Source organism: Notechis scutatus, chromosome 3, assembly GCF_049901735.1.
Source record: "Notechis scutatus isolate UNSWTSFEM ecotype Mainland chromosome 3, rNotScu1.2, whole genome shotgun sequence".
Taxonomy (NCBI): Eukaryota; Metazoa; Chordata; class Lepidosauria; order Squamata; family Elapidae; genus Notechis; species Notechis scutatus.
In genome coordinates, this window is record NC_142011.1 from 56,425,636 (window position 1) to 56,442,368 (window position 16,733).

General features: G+C 37.8%; 1 protein-coding gene across 8 annotated transcripts in view; it reads left to right on the forward strand.

Moving 5' to 3' along the window:
• Positions 1 to 16,733, forward strand: part of PTPRF (protein tyrosine phosphatase receptor type F) — a 588,039-nt gene that overhangs the window by 500,714 nt on the left and 70,592 nt on the right. For 6 of the 8 annotated variants that reach the window (XM_087960145.1, XM_026665718.2, XM_026665721.2 and 3 more), the window contains 5 exons: positions 470 to 1,051; positions 1,567 to 1,700; positions 3,350 to 3,494; positions 12,870 to 13,175; positions 15,253 to 15,446. In XM_087960145.1, the coding sequence (XP_087816271.1) occupies positions 470 to 1,051; positions 1,567 to 1,700; positions 3,350 to 3,494; positions 12,870 to 13,175; positions 15,253 to 15,446 (1,361 nt within the window). The remainder of the gene's footprint in view (positions 1 to 469; positions 1,052 to 1,566; positions 1,701 to 3,349; positions 3,495 to 12,869; positions 13,176 to 15,252; positions 15,447 to 16,733) is intronic. The other 2 variants (XM_087960149.1, XM_087960150.1) reach the window with 1 other exon arrangement.

Consider the following 16,733-nt stretch of genomic DNA (forward strand, 5'->3'; position numbering starts at 1 on the left):
CTAATGCTTGGAATTATCATGGCCAGGATGCTGTAATAGCCCATCACCCAAATGCACCTTTCACCGATTTTTGCATCCCATAAAAATGTTGTTCTTGTAATAGTAGTACGATGCAAGTATTATTGTCTTGGTGAATTGGCCCTGAACAAAGTTCCTGAAGGGTACTCTAGCTGAATAACCTTTTTTTTCCATTTGAAAACTGACTTGGATTCTTGTCTAAATTATGGTTATTTAACCAGCCACCAACAAGTTCTGTGAACACATCTATTAACATGATTGCTATGTTTATCCTTTCATTAAAAACACTCCAAGTAATATGTGGTAGTGTGTAATATAAAATATATGTTTCGGTAAAATTATTTCTGCCCTTAAAAAGAAGAAGGCTAAGGAAATTTTGAACCTCATTTATATTTTTATGCATTCTATCAATTGCATTAACAGTATGGTTTCTTTTTTTGCATATTTTCAGCTCTGCCAAAGCCCCCGACAGAACCATTAGTGACTGAAACAACGGCCACCAGTGTTACTCTCACCTGGGACTCTGGAAATGCAGACCCCATTTCTTATTATGTCATCCAATACAAGTCGAAATCTTTGGAGGGAACGTTCCAAGAAGTGGATGGGGTGGCCACCACCCGCTATAGTATTGGTGGCCTAAGCCCCTTCTCAGAATATGAGTTCCGCATTATTGCTGTAAACAACATTGGAAGGAGCCTCCCTAGTGAACTGGTTGAGGCGCGGACAGGAGAACAAGCTCCATCAAGCCCACCTCTCAAAGTGCAGGCACGGATGCTGAGCGCTAGCACCATGCTGGTCCAGTGGGAGCAACCTGAAGAGCCTAATGGACTGATTCGAGGCTACCGGGTATACTACACCACTGATCCCCATCTACCACTCAGCATGTGGCAGAAGCACAACACTGATGACAGTCATCTCACTACTGTGGGCAGTTTGATAACTGAGACTACATATAGTATCCGTGTCTTGGCTTTCACCTCAGTAGGAGATGGGCCCCCTTCTGATGTTATTCAAGTCAAGACCCAGCAGGGTGGTAAGTACCGTATGTTTGATGTAAACTCGCTTTCCTCCAATCTGATAACCTCTCAGGTGAGTTGAGATTGCATGATATAGAGTTCTGTGAGTTGCAGTTTCAACACTTTCAGGGAGGAATAGATTGGAAAAAGCGAGAATTAACATTGTCCCCTCCATGTCTTAGTGTCTGCTCTTTCAGATATTTGAGGCCAAGATCGTGATATCGTTCAGACATGGGGTTTGTTCATTGAGGAGCAAGCTTATGCTTCTTTATGAAGATTATCTTTTTTTTTTTTAGATTATAAATACCACGTTGTTTTATCATCATTGTATGTTTGTCAAGAATGGACATCTGCTTAGCTAACAAGGTTAAAAAGAAAACTGTTGAACTTGGAATCTAAAGAAAAGGGAAAGTACTGAATAGAGTTATGAAAATGCTCTAAAGTTTTACAACAGTGATAAGATTAGTGTCTTGGGCACTTCCTAAAGCTCCTCAGATCTACCCCCACTGACTGATATTTCATTGGTCCCTAGTGCCAGCCCAACCAGCAGATTTCCAAGCTGAGGCCGAGTCAGATACACGGATCATGTTGACTTGGCTACCAGCCTCTCAAGAGCGCATCACCAAGTATGAGCTGATATACTGGGAGGGAACAAATGGGATCCAGGTAAGAAACATAATAATTGATTGCTATACTGTAGTTTCCTATGGAAATGAGGCAGGTTTTTCTATACTGCCAGTTAGATTATTGTTGAAATATACAGAAGATAGTTGTTAAAACAGCTTCTAAAAAACAAGGTGCCATGTAGTTGTGAACCTTTATACTTTTTTCTGTGCAAGAGGGAGAATCAAGAACTCCTGTGATCACTTGGATTCCTTGCCATAAGGAATAATTACTGAAAGCATTTCCCTTTGTCATGAATTCGTAGATGAAGTTTCAGAGGTTGTCCATCTAGTCCTTATGATGATTAGCCATGATTTGAAAGTAAAAACTAGCCATAGCTTGCCTCATATATGGGCCGTTTTGCATTAAGAAATGTTTTGGGATCTTCAGTATCTGAAAGTTCTTTTTATTTGTCAATAAACTAATATCTGAAATAATGGTTTTTACAGTTATGTGGGATAATACTAGAGTAAGGCTCTGTGTTCTCTCTGCCTTAAAGTTACTGGAATTCTGTAATACTGAATTTTTGTGATATGAATTACACAAATGAAAACAAATCTGCATGTGCCTGTTAGTTTTTGCTGCTGATGGGATATAAGTGCTGAAGCCCAGCTGATATATTCAGTAGAAATTCTATTAAGGACCTTTCTGACTGAATTTTCTGTAGCTTTCATATCTTTTCTCTGCAATTTTATATATTAACACTTAGAAACAACAAAATACTCTGGTTGCTGACTTGTTTGTGACCAACATGAACTTCTATGACTTTTCGATGCTTATACAGATAGTCCTCGACTTACAACCACAATTGAGCCTGAAATTTCTGTTGCTAAATGAAGCATTTGTTAAGTTAGTTTTGTCCCATTTTACGACTTTCCTTACCACAGTTGTTAAATGAATCACTGTAGTGTTAGCCACACAGTGTGAATCTGGCTTCCCCATTGATTTTGTTTGTCAGAAGGTCGCAAAAGGGGATCACATGACCCCAGGACACTGAAAATGTCATAAATATGAGTCAGTTGCCAAGCATCTGGATTTTCATCATATGACCACGGGAATGCTGCAATGGTCATAAGTGTGAAAAATGGTCATAAGTCACATTTTTCAGTGCCGCTATAACTTCAAACGGCCACTAAATGAACTGTTGTAAGTGAAGGACTACCTGTACAAAATTGTGGAATGCGCAGTACTATCCAAGATCTGTTCTGGACATTACACCCAAGAGAATTAGTGCAGAATGTATTAGATTCCTATGGTGTTGGGGAGGGGGGCTTATAAAGTTTCTATATTACAATTGCTCAAACTCTGATTTAAAAGCTCCTTAACATAACAAAATGCTGGGAGGGAGAATTCATTCTTTTTGCTTTCCTGACATTTTACACTGACATGTTGCAGAATGCTGTGGTTGCATTTCTGATAAATATTTTGTTTCTGAAGAGCACAAGACACTGTTTTGTTAGTGTCCTCAATATGAAGATCATGATTTTCCTACTGTTATGCAAATTCAGTAACTTGGGTTGTATAATTGACCTGATTAATCTGCAAGTATTGACGGGAAAATGATTTAAGAACAAAAAAAAAAAAATCATTAAAGGTTGGTTTTCCTTATTTCCCCTCCAAATGTAAAGAAAACAACTCTTTATCTTTTCTAGCATAAGTTGGAATTCGACCAGACTTCATCTTATCCAGTTGAAGGACTCAAGCCAGACACACTCTACAAATTTCAGCTAGGAGCCCGGTCTGAGCAGGGACTAGGAGTCCTTACTCCAGTTTTGGAAGCTCGGACAGCACAGTCCAGTAAGTCTCTCTGTATGGCTATGGGAATGTAAGCAAGGGAAAATGCTGTTGCCACTGTGTGAGTTAATGGGGAATTAGAACCATTGTCTAGAGAAATGAGGAGTGACAAGCCAGCTGTGGTTCTGAAGCAGGAGCCCATTTGGCCAGGGTAAGTCTTGTTTATGTTTTAGATCATACATTTTCAACAGGTGGACTCACAGATTTACAGGGGAAAGCAAATAGACAGGATATATTCCCTGTCTCTGTGAGTTTTACTGCATCCTCTCCCACCCTCCATTTCGTTGCAAACAAGATACTCAATCTCTGAACCTTGTGCATGCATATCCCTGCTCAGCATGTGCTCATATCCCTTTGAGAAACAACCTTGCTCATATTTTCTCCATACATCCCAGGACATCCTAGCTGTCTGTGTGCTATACACACTGTGTTATTGCCGTTGCAAATTTCTATGAATTCACTTGGAAAAGAGCAGTTCCAATCTCTATAAGTAGGGGATAATCATTAACGCATTCTGCAGAGAATGAATGCTGAACTAAGTAGGGTGGTACGCCATGTTGCATGTTCATACTATATATAGTACCAGGCAACAGTAAAAATTAACAGTAAAATTAAAATCAGATGGCCGGATGAAAAGATGACTGACACTGGATTGCTTTTTATTCTCTTCTCAGCCCATGTGCTGGTGAAGTATAAACTCAGTTCACTTATTGGCAGCTCACAATGTAGCACGTAGACTATCAAAAAGCTCTGAGATAAGCTTGTTTTCACTTGTGATTTGAGGGCTTTCTTTTATGAAAACATTCAGAGTGGAAGTGAAACATTTCTGTTTGTACCATCTGTCAAGAGTTTCATGACTCCATGGGGCAACAAATGATGGCAAGAACAGCAGAGCTTTCTGCGTGCAGCCAGTGCTTTCCCAAGTAGAATCAGTTTAGGGTGGAACTGTTCCACTTGTGATTGAAATTATCTTTCATTTTCTCATTAGCAGCATATCACTTATAAGGACTCCAGCAGCTCAGTTTGTGGAATCCTAGTGTCAAACCAATGAATTAGATCAAATGATACCCAAATGTAAATATTATAAATATTAGATATTGGAGAACATACTGGATGGGGATATTTATAGAAGTGGTAGCAGCTACTGAAGAAATAGCTTGAATTGATAGGGACCAATTGGGTACTTTCCCAATCACTGTACGTAAACAAAAAGGACAGACCTCAGAAACAAAGAGTAATACAGATGAAATATGATAGATATCAAGGCTGTGTGTAACTGAGCAACATATGATGCCTCTGCAGTTAGAGTGCAATATTTTGGCTTATTAAGCACATTTGCATTTTGAGAGAGTAGAGTATGATAGGTGCCATTACAAAAATATATAATGGGGTGGTCCATTCTCTAATAGCCGCTATGATTGCTCCAGCTTTATAACATAATGCATTTAAATCAAAATAGGAGCCACTCCTTTGAACTTACAGCTTCCCCAATTGAGGATCCACTTCCCCTCACTCTTTCTGTTACCCTGCACTTCTATCACACATACCACTCTTGAACCATTCATGTGATTCCCTCCCTTATAGAACATCTCTGGGTAATTTACACTCTCCCTTATGTAACATACTGTACGTATTTAAAAACTCACATGCATATTTATAAACAGACGGTCTCTCTTGCTGTCTGTAGACTCCTGACTTGGTTTTTCAAACCTATTAAAACACCATTCTTATCCTAGTCCCGGTGATTCCATGAACTCTTCCCTAGATCCTTCAAAGGCCTCTTTTGTCTGCCTTACTAGGTCATGGCAGAGCGGTTCAACTCTTTTTTCAAGTTCACTAGAGTCAATATCAGAATGAAGCACTGCCTGTTATTTTGTGCTATATTACCTTCCCAATACTGTTTCTGAGTTGATGTTGGGCATAGAAACATTCCAGGGACTAAAAAGTGATTAGGCATCTCAAGGCTGTTTCATTTAAAAACACTTCCATCCACTTGCAAATTAAAATACATCCAGAATTAGCAGCAGAAAGAAGTGTGTGACTCCCAGAGGAGCTATTTTGCCTACCCTGTAATAAGGGAGGATAATCCTGATGGTATGTTATAAGCAGTTGTAGATCCTAGTCTGCAGCTAAAGATTGCATGTTAAGTTGGCACTGAAAGTAGAAATCAGGAAGAAGTCCCTGAACTTAGTTGGTACTACTTTTCTGAATAATGCTTCTATGCCAAAACAGGAAGTAGGATGGGCAAACTGCTGAAAACCAGTAGCAAGATATTTCATCGTTTTGAGGCAAGAAAACTCACAGGACTATAGTGTCAGTCATAAAATAGATTTAAAACAACTTAAAAAGTAAAATAATGAAAAATATATTTACCCCATCCACGGTCTTTATATGACGTTCTGCATCATTTACCCACCCATGGCACTTCTCATTCTTCCTTCTTTCTAGCCACTAAGGATTTTCCAGTCCTGCTCTACATTGCAAGTCCAAATATGTGAGATTTCTGTAGTGATTAAATTATGAAATTATTTCAGATATTCTAGTCAGTCTACACATTCATTTTAATCACATTTAATATTACTTCAGTGTCTATAGTCATCTACAACAGGGGTCGCCAACCTTTTGGATCTCAGGGACCACCAAACTCATAATTTTAAATCCTGTGGATCAGAGACCCTGGGAAAATCCCAAAAAAGTCTGCAGGAAAATTACCCACCCCGTTTTCCTACCAATCGATCATTCTTTATTTGGGATTGCAGGATACCATCTCCAGCTCCATTCTCAGGGGGAGAGAGAGAGAGACTTTTGGCTTGATGCAAGGGAAGCAGCAGAAATCTTTCTTTCTCTCCCCCAAACTCTGCCAGAATGGCACAGCCTCTTGGAACAGGATGCCTTGCAGGGTTCCAAAGATTAATTTCTGGCGGAGTTTCCTTCTACCACCACTTCCTTCCCTTCTACCACTTCTCTATTCTGAAGGACCCTCTATAGCGAGTGCTTTACAGTGGTTGATGGGCCACTGGCTTAAGCATCTGGTACATGTATGCGTATGTGTGTACATTCTTTTATCAGATGTTGGGATACAAGTGCAAATAACAGCCCTCATCTGTTATTTGCACTTGTATCCCAACATCTGATAAAAGAATGTACACTCGCTATAGAGGGTCCTTCAGAATAGAGAAGTGGTAGAAGAAGTAGAGGTTTGATTCTTCTTCCAGTAGCTGATCCACAGCATTCAAGGTTATAAGTAAAGATTTGAATAATTAAACTATCAGGAATCTGGCAGAAGAAAAGCAATGGAATATTATGCACTGAAAACTAGAAGGTCATTTTGAGGAACTGGCATTACAAGCCTTACTTTAGATCAAGCCCAACTTTAGATCAAGGCCTGGATCAAATGGAAAGCTAAAAGAAAATATCTAAAACTTTAGAATATTACAAAGAAAACTACTTGCCAAATATTCTCTTAATTCTAGATGTAGTTATGTTGTCCTTGGACAAAGTGATACTCCTTCTAGCATTATGAGAATGATCTATTCGTGCAATCCTTTAAACATACATTGGAATTACTTTATTAAGGACCTGGTATTCATCATATCAGTGTGAACTGCTGGCCTTTGAACATTGCAAGGAAAATTTAATCAAGGCATTGCAAATGCGATCATGTTGTCTGTATGAACATGGTGAACGTTCTGACACTGACTGTGCATAATATCTAGATACATGCTGGTATATATGTTTTATCTCATTCAGATTTTTTTATGCTTCCATTGTTTAATTTTATTTTAACCTCTTCTAATGTTAATTTGCTGTTTGTGTATTAGCATTCTCACAGATGAGATTCTTACCCAGCCATTAGCTATCCGCAGTCAAAAGTAATTTTGTGCCTCACAAGGTTCACTTACTGTACATTGTTAAACATCTTTCATTTCTCTTTTTACTAATTGCCATGTGTTTTGTCAAGTAGCATCAACAAAAATTGTCTCAATTAATCCCAATTTCCAAAATGTTTGAGTAAAGTGCGGAAGGAACTGCTTAGCTGTTTGTACCCAGGGAACCTGCATGTTCACTATCTGTTTCTTGGTACCTCATGTTCCTTTCTCTTTAGCTTTGACTTTTGCGATCTTGACTTTTTTCCTTTACTAGCCAAATTTCTAGGCAAATTGAGCTTGCAAGCCTGCTTTATCATTTTAAAATAATTTTATTTAACATGCATAACAAAAGAAACATCAAAAAGGAAATTTCATAACTTGGAATCCTAGGACATCAAACATCATTTTAAAAAAACAGCCTACTGGGAACACAGATACTGAAATGAATGTTTCTCCATTTTACAGTGGAAAATACATATAGCAGAGAACATCATTTGATCACATTCGTAATTATGGAGGATTTTTCTTCTTCTTTTTATTGTATAAACAATAAGTAGTAGGATGTTTCAAAATGATTAGGAAAACGTGCTTGCCAATTTGCACAGGCACAGCAGCTCTTGGCTATTTCTTATTTGTTTGTATGTATGTATATTTGTTTTCAATAATAGGCACACAACTTTATTCAGAATTCCATGTGAGTCTGAATAAAAGATGATATTGTTGTCAGGAGTCCACTCTTTAAAGTTAATATAATTCTTAAAGAAGCGGCATCCTCTTTTAGTTTAAACAGCATCTTAAAAATTCAAGCAATGTGGAGCAGAGAAATGCTATGCTTGTGTGGGACCTATAAACTCCCCAATTATTTCTGAAGCATTATTGTACAGCTCTAATAGCAATAAATATGTTTCAGAAAGCATAAGAAATATTTGCATTTATTTTCATCTAATAAAACAGAATTATCATGGTAGCATAGGTCTAGTGACAGGATCCCATTTTTTTTGCAAGATTTGTTTTGTTGTTGTTTTTTCTGGTACCTGCAACAAGTAAATAATTAGAAACAATGCACCTCTATTGGAAACAGTGCACAGGCTGAACTGTAAATTCAGCGTTTATTGATGTTCAGCAGTTTTTTTTAAAGAAAAGAGAAAAGAAAATATACTCAATTCGTTTTTCTTTCCAGAAAGTTTCTATTGCTGGATATTCCACCAGTATAATTACACCTCACTGGTAGACTGGTGAAGATATATTGTAGATAGCAGCCATTTTGAGAGGACTGGAGTATCAGAAATAAATCACTTTTGACAGAGTTGCACTTTGACGTTTCAAACATTGATTTAAAACATTTCATCTCATATTGCTTCCTATAGTTCCTCAGTTTTCTATAAATCTCTTTTATATTTCTTTACTCTCAAATATAATAGTATGTTTTCAACAAAGCTATGAAGTTATCAGCTTTTGCTTATAATTAATACTAGCAGTTCAAAAGAGTTGAGTTTCATTATCTTTACCTGCCCTCTGATCATCAAAATTAGCAAAATTAGCTCCCATAATTTGGGCAATAGCCACACTATAAAATGGCATCTAAACCATTTGCTATTTGCCTGTTGTGTTGTGTATTTCATACCCATACACTGCTTAATCTTTTAATATGGCAACTTTGAGCCTTTTTGTGAGATTCCTAAGAGAATTTTATGATCATTTACTATGCCACTTTAATTACTTTTTTACAGTGACAATACCAATAGTTGACCCAACATGATCAGTTAATAAACAGAAACAATCAATCATAAAAGGATTCCTATAATCTGATCTGGTTGAGAAAAGAATGATTGAATAGCGTTATATCTAACTCCTTTTTCACATTTATACATTTACTATCTGACAACAGAAATACTTGACATTTAAACAGGCAGCGGTACTTGTAGTAAAAGTTTTTAAATGTCTTCATTGTTTTCTTAGTTTCACTTTCTGAGGTAGTTTAGCCATTCTTCCATGAGATCCAGTATTTTCTTTTTTTTTTTTTTTCCAATTCTCTGAGCTCTTCCCCTGGATCTTTTTTCCCCTTGCCATATTAAGAGTTTGTGTATTGTTTAGTATTGTTTGTTAATGTTGTGACTAGATCAGAAATTTTACATTCAAGTGACTTTATTACATTCAAGTGACTGACAGTATTCCGTTGTCAGTTCTTTGAGAAATTGTTTAGCTTCTTCTGCCATTTATTTCAATATTGACATAAGACATAAGAATTTATTTGTCATTACACTCGCAAGCGGGTGCAACGAAATGAGGTGCTCTTCCACAAAGTAAAAACTGGACAAACACCACTAAAAAGAAAAAAAAAAAAAAAAAAAAAATTAAACTAAACACAACCAACCATACAATCATCTCTATGCAATTTAAAAATGTAAATACCCCATTACTCTCAGCCATTTAATTCCACAAAAATCTTATGACCCTGCATTCAAACTCAAAACTGCACTTGGATAAAAACTGTTCTTAAATCTGGTCGTCCTTGTTCTTAATACCCTAAATCTCCTTCTCGATGGTAATAGTTCAAAGAGCTGATGTCCTGGATGAGAGGAGTCATTCAATATATTAAGTATCTTCCTCTTACGTCTATTCCTATACAGTTCTTCCAAAGAGGGGAGTGAGCAGCCAATGATGTTTTGGGCCGTCTTGATCACCCTCTGAATTGCCTTTTTCTCTGCCACTGTGCAGCTCGAGAACCATACACAGAGACAGTAGGATAATATACTCTCAATTGAACTCCGATAGAAGGTAGTCAGTAGACTCTCAGCCAGTTGTTGTTTCCTAAGAATCCTTAGTAAATACAACCGTTGTTGTGCCTTCTTAATTAAAGCAGCGGTGTTTGCACTCCAGGTCAGGTTATTTGTAATGATGGTCCGAGAAACTTACATTCAACCACCTGTTCCACACGAACTCCTCTATATACAGTGGCTGAATGTCTGCTCTTTTTTCCTATAGTCCACTATAACCTCCTTGGTCTTCTTAATATTAAATAGAAGATTATTATTTTTGCACCAGCGGATAGCTGTAATACCTCATCCCGATATGCAGACTCATCATCCCCAGAAATAAGTCCTACAAGCGTAGTATCGTCTGCAAATTTCATTATCCTATTGTTGGGATGTTTATTTGTGCAATCAGATGAATAGATGGAGAACAGTAGTGGACTAAGGACACAACCTTGTGGAGTGCCAATGCTAAGTGTCTTGACAGTAGAAATAGAATCATTCAGTTTAACTCTTTGTGGACGATTTGTTAAAAAGTCCAATATCCATAAACAAATAGAATCTGGAAAATCTAGATCTTTGAGCTTGGCTATTAATCTGTGCGGTATGATGGTATTGAAAGCAGAACTAAAATCTGCAAACAACATTCTTACATAATTCCCCGGTGTTTCCAAATGGGATAAGGCCATGTGAAGCACAGTAATAATTGCATCCTCGGTTGATCTATTTTCTTTGTAAGCAAACTGAAGCCCATCAAAGGAATTGGGAAGGCAGGAGATAATATAATTTCGAACTAGCTGCTCAAAGCACTTCATTAAGATGGAAGTTAGTGCCACCGCCTATAGTCGCCGGACCATTTGTGGGCAACTTTTTAGGCAGTGGAACGATGGTGGAAGCCTTGAGACAAACAGGAACCACACATTGTGTCAAGGATCGATTAAAAATTTCGGTCCATACCCCAGCTAACTGATCAGCACAGTCTTTTACCACCCGACCAGGAATTAAGTCAGGCCCAGCTGACTTTCTGGAATTAACCGCCTTCATTTTCTGCCTCACATCCTGCTCATTCACAATGAAGGGGAGGCTCTGCTGAGTAGATGATGGCAAAGGGATAGTTTCAGTTTGATGGATCTCAAATCGAGCAAAAAGTTGTTCAGCTCCTCAACCACCGCCGCACTCTACCATCCAAAGAGACCTTTTTTGCTTTATAGTTCGTTAGTTGTTGAACCCCCTGCCAAACCTGCCTCATGTTATTACTGAGAAAGCAATCTTCAATTCTCCTCTTATATTCGGCCTTAGCTTGCTTAATGCCTCTCCTCAAGTTCGTTCTTGCAGCACTATAATCTAGATCATTCCCAGACTTAAAAGCCTTATTTCTTGCGTACAACAAGCGTCTAACCTTCCCGGTCATCCAAGGTTTTTGATTAGGATAAACCCGGATTCGTTTATCCACCGTGACAGTATCAATACAGTGTGCCATATACCCTAACACCGCAGCCGTGTGATTGTCGAGATCAGGATGATCAAAAACTTCCCAGTTTGTCTGTTCGAAGCAGTCCTTTAGCTGCTCCATTGCTCCCTCTGGCCAGCTTTTCACCGTCTTGACTACCGACCCTGCCTGTTTTCTCAGAGGAATATACTCCGGGGCTAAAAGCAGGGACAAGTGATCCGACTGGCCCAGATGTGGTAATTGTAATACCCTGTATCCATTTGCAATATTCGTAGAGACCTTATCCAAGGTGTTCACCCCTAGTGGCACACCTTATATGTTGATAGAATTTAGGAGGACCACACGAAGATCCACATGATTAAAATCTCCTGCAATAATGTATACAGCATCTGGAAATTTGCTTTGCAAGTTGCCAATATTTCAATATTTCAATATTTCAATATTTCAATATTTCAATATTGCCTTGCTGGTTTCTGTCTCTCTACTTTTGCTTAGGTGCCATTCATATACCTTTAGCATGCTCAGGTATCTCTGAGTTTGATGTTGGTCCTTGCAATCCAAAGTGTAGCTTTAAGTTTAATTTTCACATAATTCTTATGTTTTTTTTCCTAATAACTGTCTTGATATGCCTTTCCTCCAGTTTAATATATGAAACATTCCTGTTCTGCGGTTTGCTAGTTTATTTTTGTTCTGCTTATCAAATAAAAAAAGTTATATTTTAAATTTCCTTCACTACTTAGTGATATTTCCATCCTGCAAATCATGTTTTCATCTCTTTAAAAAACTTTCTTCATGGTCTTTATAATTCTTGTTTCAACTCCTAGCCAGGAACATCCAAGCTATAGCGCTATACATCAGATTCAGTAGACTTTGTATTCTAGGATTATGTACTAAACAATTTAAGCAAAAGGTATCCATGCAAACTACTGCTCAAATACTCCTCAGAAAGAATATCACTGAATTATTTAAAGGTGACACATTATTCTTGGTTCATTTGTTATCTTTTTTAGATCTCACATTCTTTCTTGGGGACTTCTATTCTTTTTAAGTATTTTCTAAGACCTGTGATTTCTAACTTTCTTTTCTATATATGGCACACTTATACTATGGTAACCACAACTGGTGATCCTGTGAATGGCACATGTAGACTTAATTCCTGTACATATATATTTTTAAAAAACAACGAAATGCAAACTTTCTTCTATATTAGGAGAATCTCTGTTGGCTGGGTAAGATCTCACTGTACTTGGTTATGTTTTGCCCAACCATTTCCCTACATCTTCCCACTTCATTTATTTATACCTAGCCCCTTCTGCCCCACCCCAAGAGGTCGCATGTGTAAGCATCAGCTCTACCACCATCCGGGTAAGTTGGGTACCACCGCCGGCTCATAGCCGCAATGGAGTCATCACGCAATATTCCATCGCATACCAGGCAGTGGAAGGAGAGGACAGCACCAAGCATGTGGTTGAGGGCATTGGACATGAGCACTCCAGCTGGGAGATCAGCAACTTGGAGAAATGGACAGAGTACAAAGTGTGGGTGAGGGCTCACACAGATGTTGGTCCTGGACCAGAGAGCATCCCTGTCTCTGTTCGCACTGATGAAGACGGTAGGTTTTGACGCATGGTCAAAGGTAACAGGGACTCTTTCAATCATTACAAGTTTTTTTAGGAATACACCGTGGATCTTACCCTACAATATATAAACAACAATGTGCTCAGTTTTTTTAAAAAAATAAAACAGCTCCTTTGTAATCATATTCAGTTAGAATGTGAAGCTAGAGTCAATCAATAAGTAATAAGAGTCTTCTCCATGTGGGGTTCATAGATAAGTTCTGTTGGGTAGAATGCTGCTGCCTATACAGATCTACTTCTTAACTCTCTATCAGGGACACATTGAAGCAAAGCATTGTATTGTATTAGGTAGACAAGTCAGTAGATCTCAGCTTAAGTTTCCTGTTTAGAAATTGACTTACTACTCAGAGCGACTGGCACTTGTTATGTTACATTCTGGCCTAAAAATACTGGCGAGCCAAAACTAAACACAGGAGGAAGAGAACCACTCTTAAACTGAGAGCAGGCATTCTTTGGTTTTACTGCCTCTGCTGTATTACTCCTTGCATTGCTGAAATTCAAGGAAGCTATGCATAGCTATGTTCAGGGGCTGTTTCCCAGGAAAAGAAACACATCGGCGGGTTCTGCTGCTTGATTTGTTTGCTTTAGTTCTCATTTAGCAAAGCCTCAGCTAGAGGGAAGCTACTACCCTAGAAATGTCTTAGCAAACTTGAAACATTAGTCTGAGGGCTGCATAGTTGCCTCTCCCAAGCAGGCTTTGTCAGGGGTGATTTTGAAAGCTTCCAATAACATTGAAGTTTCATAAATAGCATGTAAGGTGGTTGAAATCCTTTTTTGTATCTTGAGATGTATTTGATAGTTAATATTGTTTTTATAATTGGAGTGACATGTACTAACCCAACATAAGTCAATCCTTAGGTAGTTGCCATTAGCATAAGGCTCTCTAGGTAAGATTCATGGTAGCTGGGCCCTGCAGAGCTGTCACAAGCAATATTCAAGGCATAACAAACTCTAATAAGAAAAGGGATCAGTTTGTTAAGACACTGTTACATTTGCTTTCCACTTGTTTTTTGGAAAGCCTGAAGAACATACATAATTCCCCATTCTGTCCTCCTCCTTTTCTTTGCTAAATCATGATTTCCCTTGAAAATAGTAACTTCAAGTAACTATTTACAATTAGGAGTGAGATCTGTGAAAAATAATATGTTGCCTAAAGCTGAGCAACTATCAGTCAACCATATCTTTTTTCTGAAATCATTCTTGCAGATATCACCCACTTCCCAGTCTCCAATTAACTTCCTCTTGTACTAACAATTGAGGCACTGTGTGCTTTTGGATGCCATGGATTGCTTTTGCAAAAGTTGAATGCTGTTTTGGCCTTCCAAGCTAAGACTGAATAGCAGTATGGCAAGGGGGGACTCTAAAATGAATACATTGCCCATTCATATGCAGAAGGAGAAGCTTCTTTGAGAGAGCATTCCTCCATCCCTCTGTGCTCTTTTTTGATTTGCATTGATATTTTTGTATCTTGGTGTAAGAACCCAGAATAATAAGAATGCAATTTTGCCAAATAGCAAATAGGTTGTATACTGCCTTATGAAAAGGTACCTCCTTGTAAGAAAATTGAAATTTTTCAGGCAACTGCCATTTTTCACTTTTTATTAAAAAGCACTCTATAACCTGGAAGCATAAGCAGGCATCTCAATCTTCAGAACTGCCTTTTGCTGTAGCAATGGAGCAACTGACTGTAAGCCATTGTTCTAAATGCCTCTTTCCTCTTAATAAATCTGCTTCTGTTCTCAGCTCACTCTTTAATGCAAATAGACGGGGTGTGTGCGTGTGGAAATCCTTAGATTTCTGAGGAAAGTTTTGCATCTACTTACAATAATAGGATATCTTAGACCATTGGAGATGCTGTACATGTATGCCATACATTGTTAATCTTTGAAATCTGACATGTCTTTATATACAGACATGCATGTACAGAAATATTTGTTCCTGAGAAAACTATTAGAAGAGTGGGGAATAGAGAAAGCAATCACAATTAAGGTACCAGTGTTAGAGGCAACTTGATGATTTCTCTCTAACTAAGTTTTCCTATGTACATTGCAGTGCCCAGTGCTCCCCCACGGAAAGTGGAGGTAGAGTCAGTGAACTCAACAGCAATTCGTGTTTCCTGGAAATCACCCATCTCCAACAAACAGCATGGCCAAATTCGAGGTTACCAAGTCACCTATGTAAAAATGGAGAATAATGAACCAGTTGGACCACATGTCATCAAAGATGTCATGGTAGCAGAATCCCAGGTATAGCCTGCTGTTGATGACTATGCATAATTACCTTTGCAGAATTACCTGCGCGTCAGTGATTTTTATTTTATTTATTTTTTGTTCACTGGACTGGTTAAAATTCTAACACAGATGGGAAATCTATGATCCCAGTGGTGTTGAACTGATCCCCTCTGAATTAATCCCCAGAGTTATTGGTCATGGATAATGGAAGCTACAGTCCAAATATATCTAGAAGACCACAGATTCATTATGTTTACTCTAAATAAATTTAGAAGTTAAGGCCAACTGCACAGTATGTGGTATACAACACCATGTAACTAGAGCTTGCAAGTATAAACTCAAATAATGAAATTCAAGTAATGAATGAAAAGATAGGATTAATCTAAAGAAATCAATTTGTTGGAATAGGTTTAAGGAAAATACAATTAAATGGACTTTTTGAATAACACATCCAAAAGGTTAAGTGTTATTAAATGTTGCTAATTTTGCTAAAAATGGATTGAATGAGTTTCAGAATTGCCTTCTAACGTTAATTAAGTCATCCTAAATGGAAAGTCTGGAATTCTTCAGTAATATGCTGGAAATAAATTTATGCTTTATTGGAGGTTCTGTATTTTACTACAAGTGTTAATAAGGTTTGTTATATTTGATTGACATGAGTTGTCAAATCAAAGAACTTTCTGAAATGACAGCAGTAGGGAAAGGGTTGACGAGAATAAAATAATTTTTGAGAAATCTAAGGTCCTTCTTAATGAATTCAAGGGAGCAGGATAATATAAGCATTGCCTATTATCTCTTTGGAGCTGAGTATTTTGTCAGGAGTTCCTTAGCATAAGTACTATACTCATAATGTCACTGAAATAAAGAAGAAACTAAGTCTTCGTTTTGAACTATTTGTTGTAGAATACCTTTTGGATTCAGGAAGGATGGGTGGAGGGGCAGAGGATTCATGCTGAGGTTTCTACAGTTGCAAGATGGGGGTGATCAGTTGTGAGCTAGATTTTTTAATGGCACCCTGTAGAATTACAAGACAAGTGCACAGACTAATTGATTTGCTTCCTAAGTATAGTTGAATTATTTATCTCTCTCAACAGGGAGAAAAGCACAGCAAACAATAAGAAAATAAAATAAATCACACGCATCTTTCATACACTGGAAAATAAAGCCCATCCTAAGAATTAAGGAGAAATAAAACAAGAACCTATTAGCACAGGATTATATTTCTTGGATTAGATCATCAGAATTTCTATGAATCTTTTCAAAATCTTCATATCTGGGAAGATACACAGTGGTTTTTCTCTG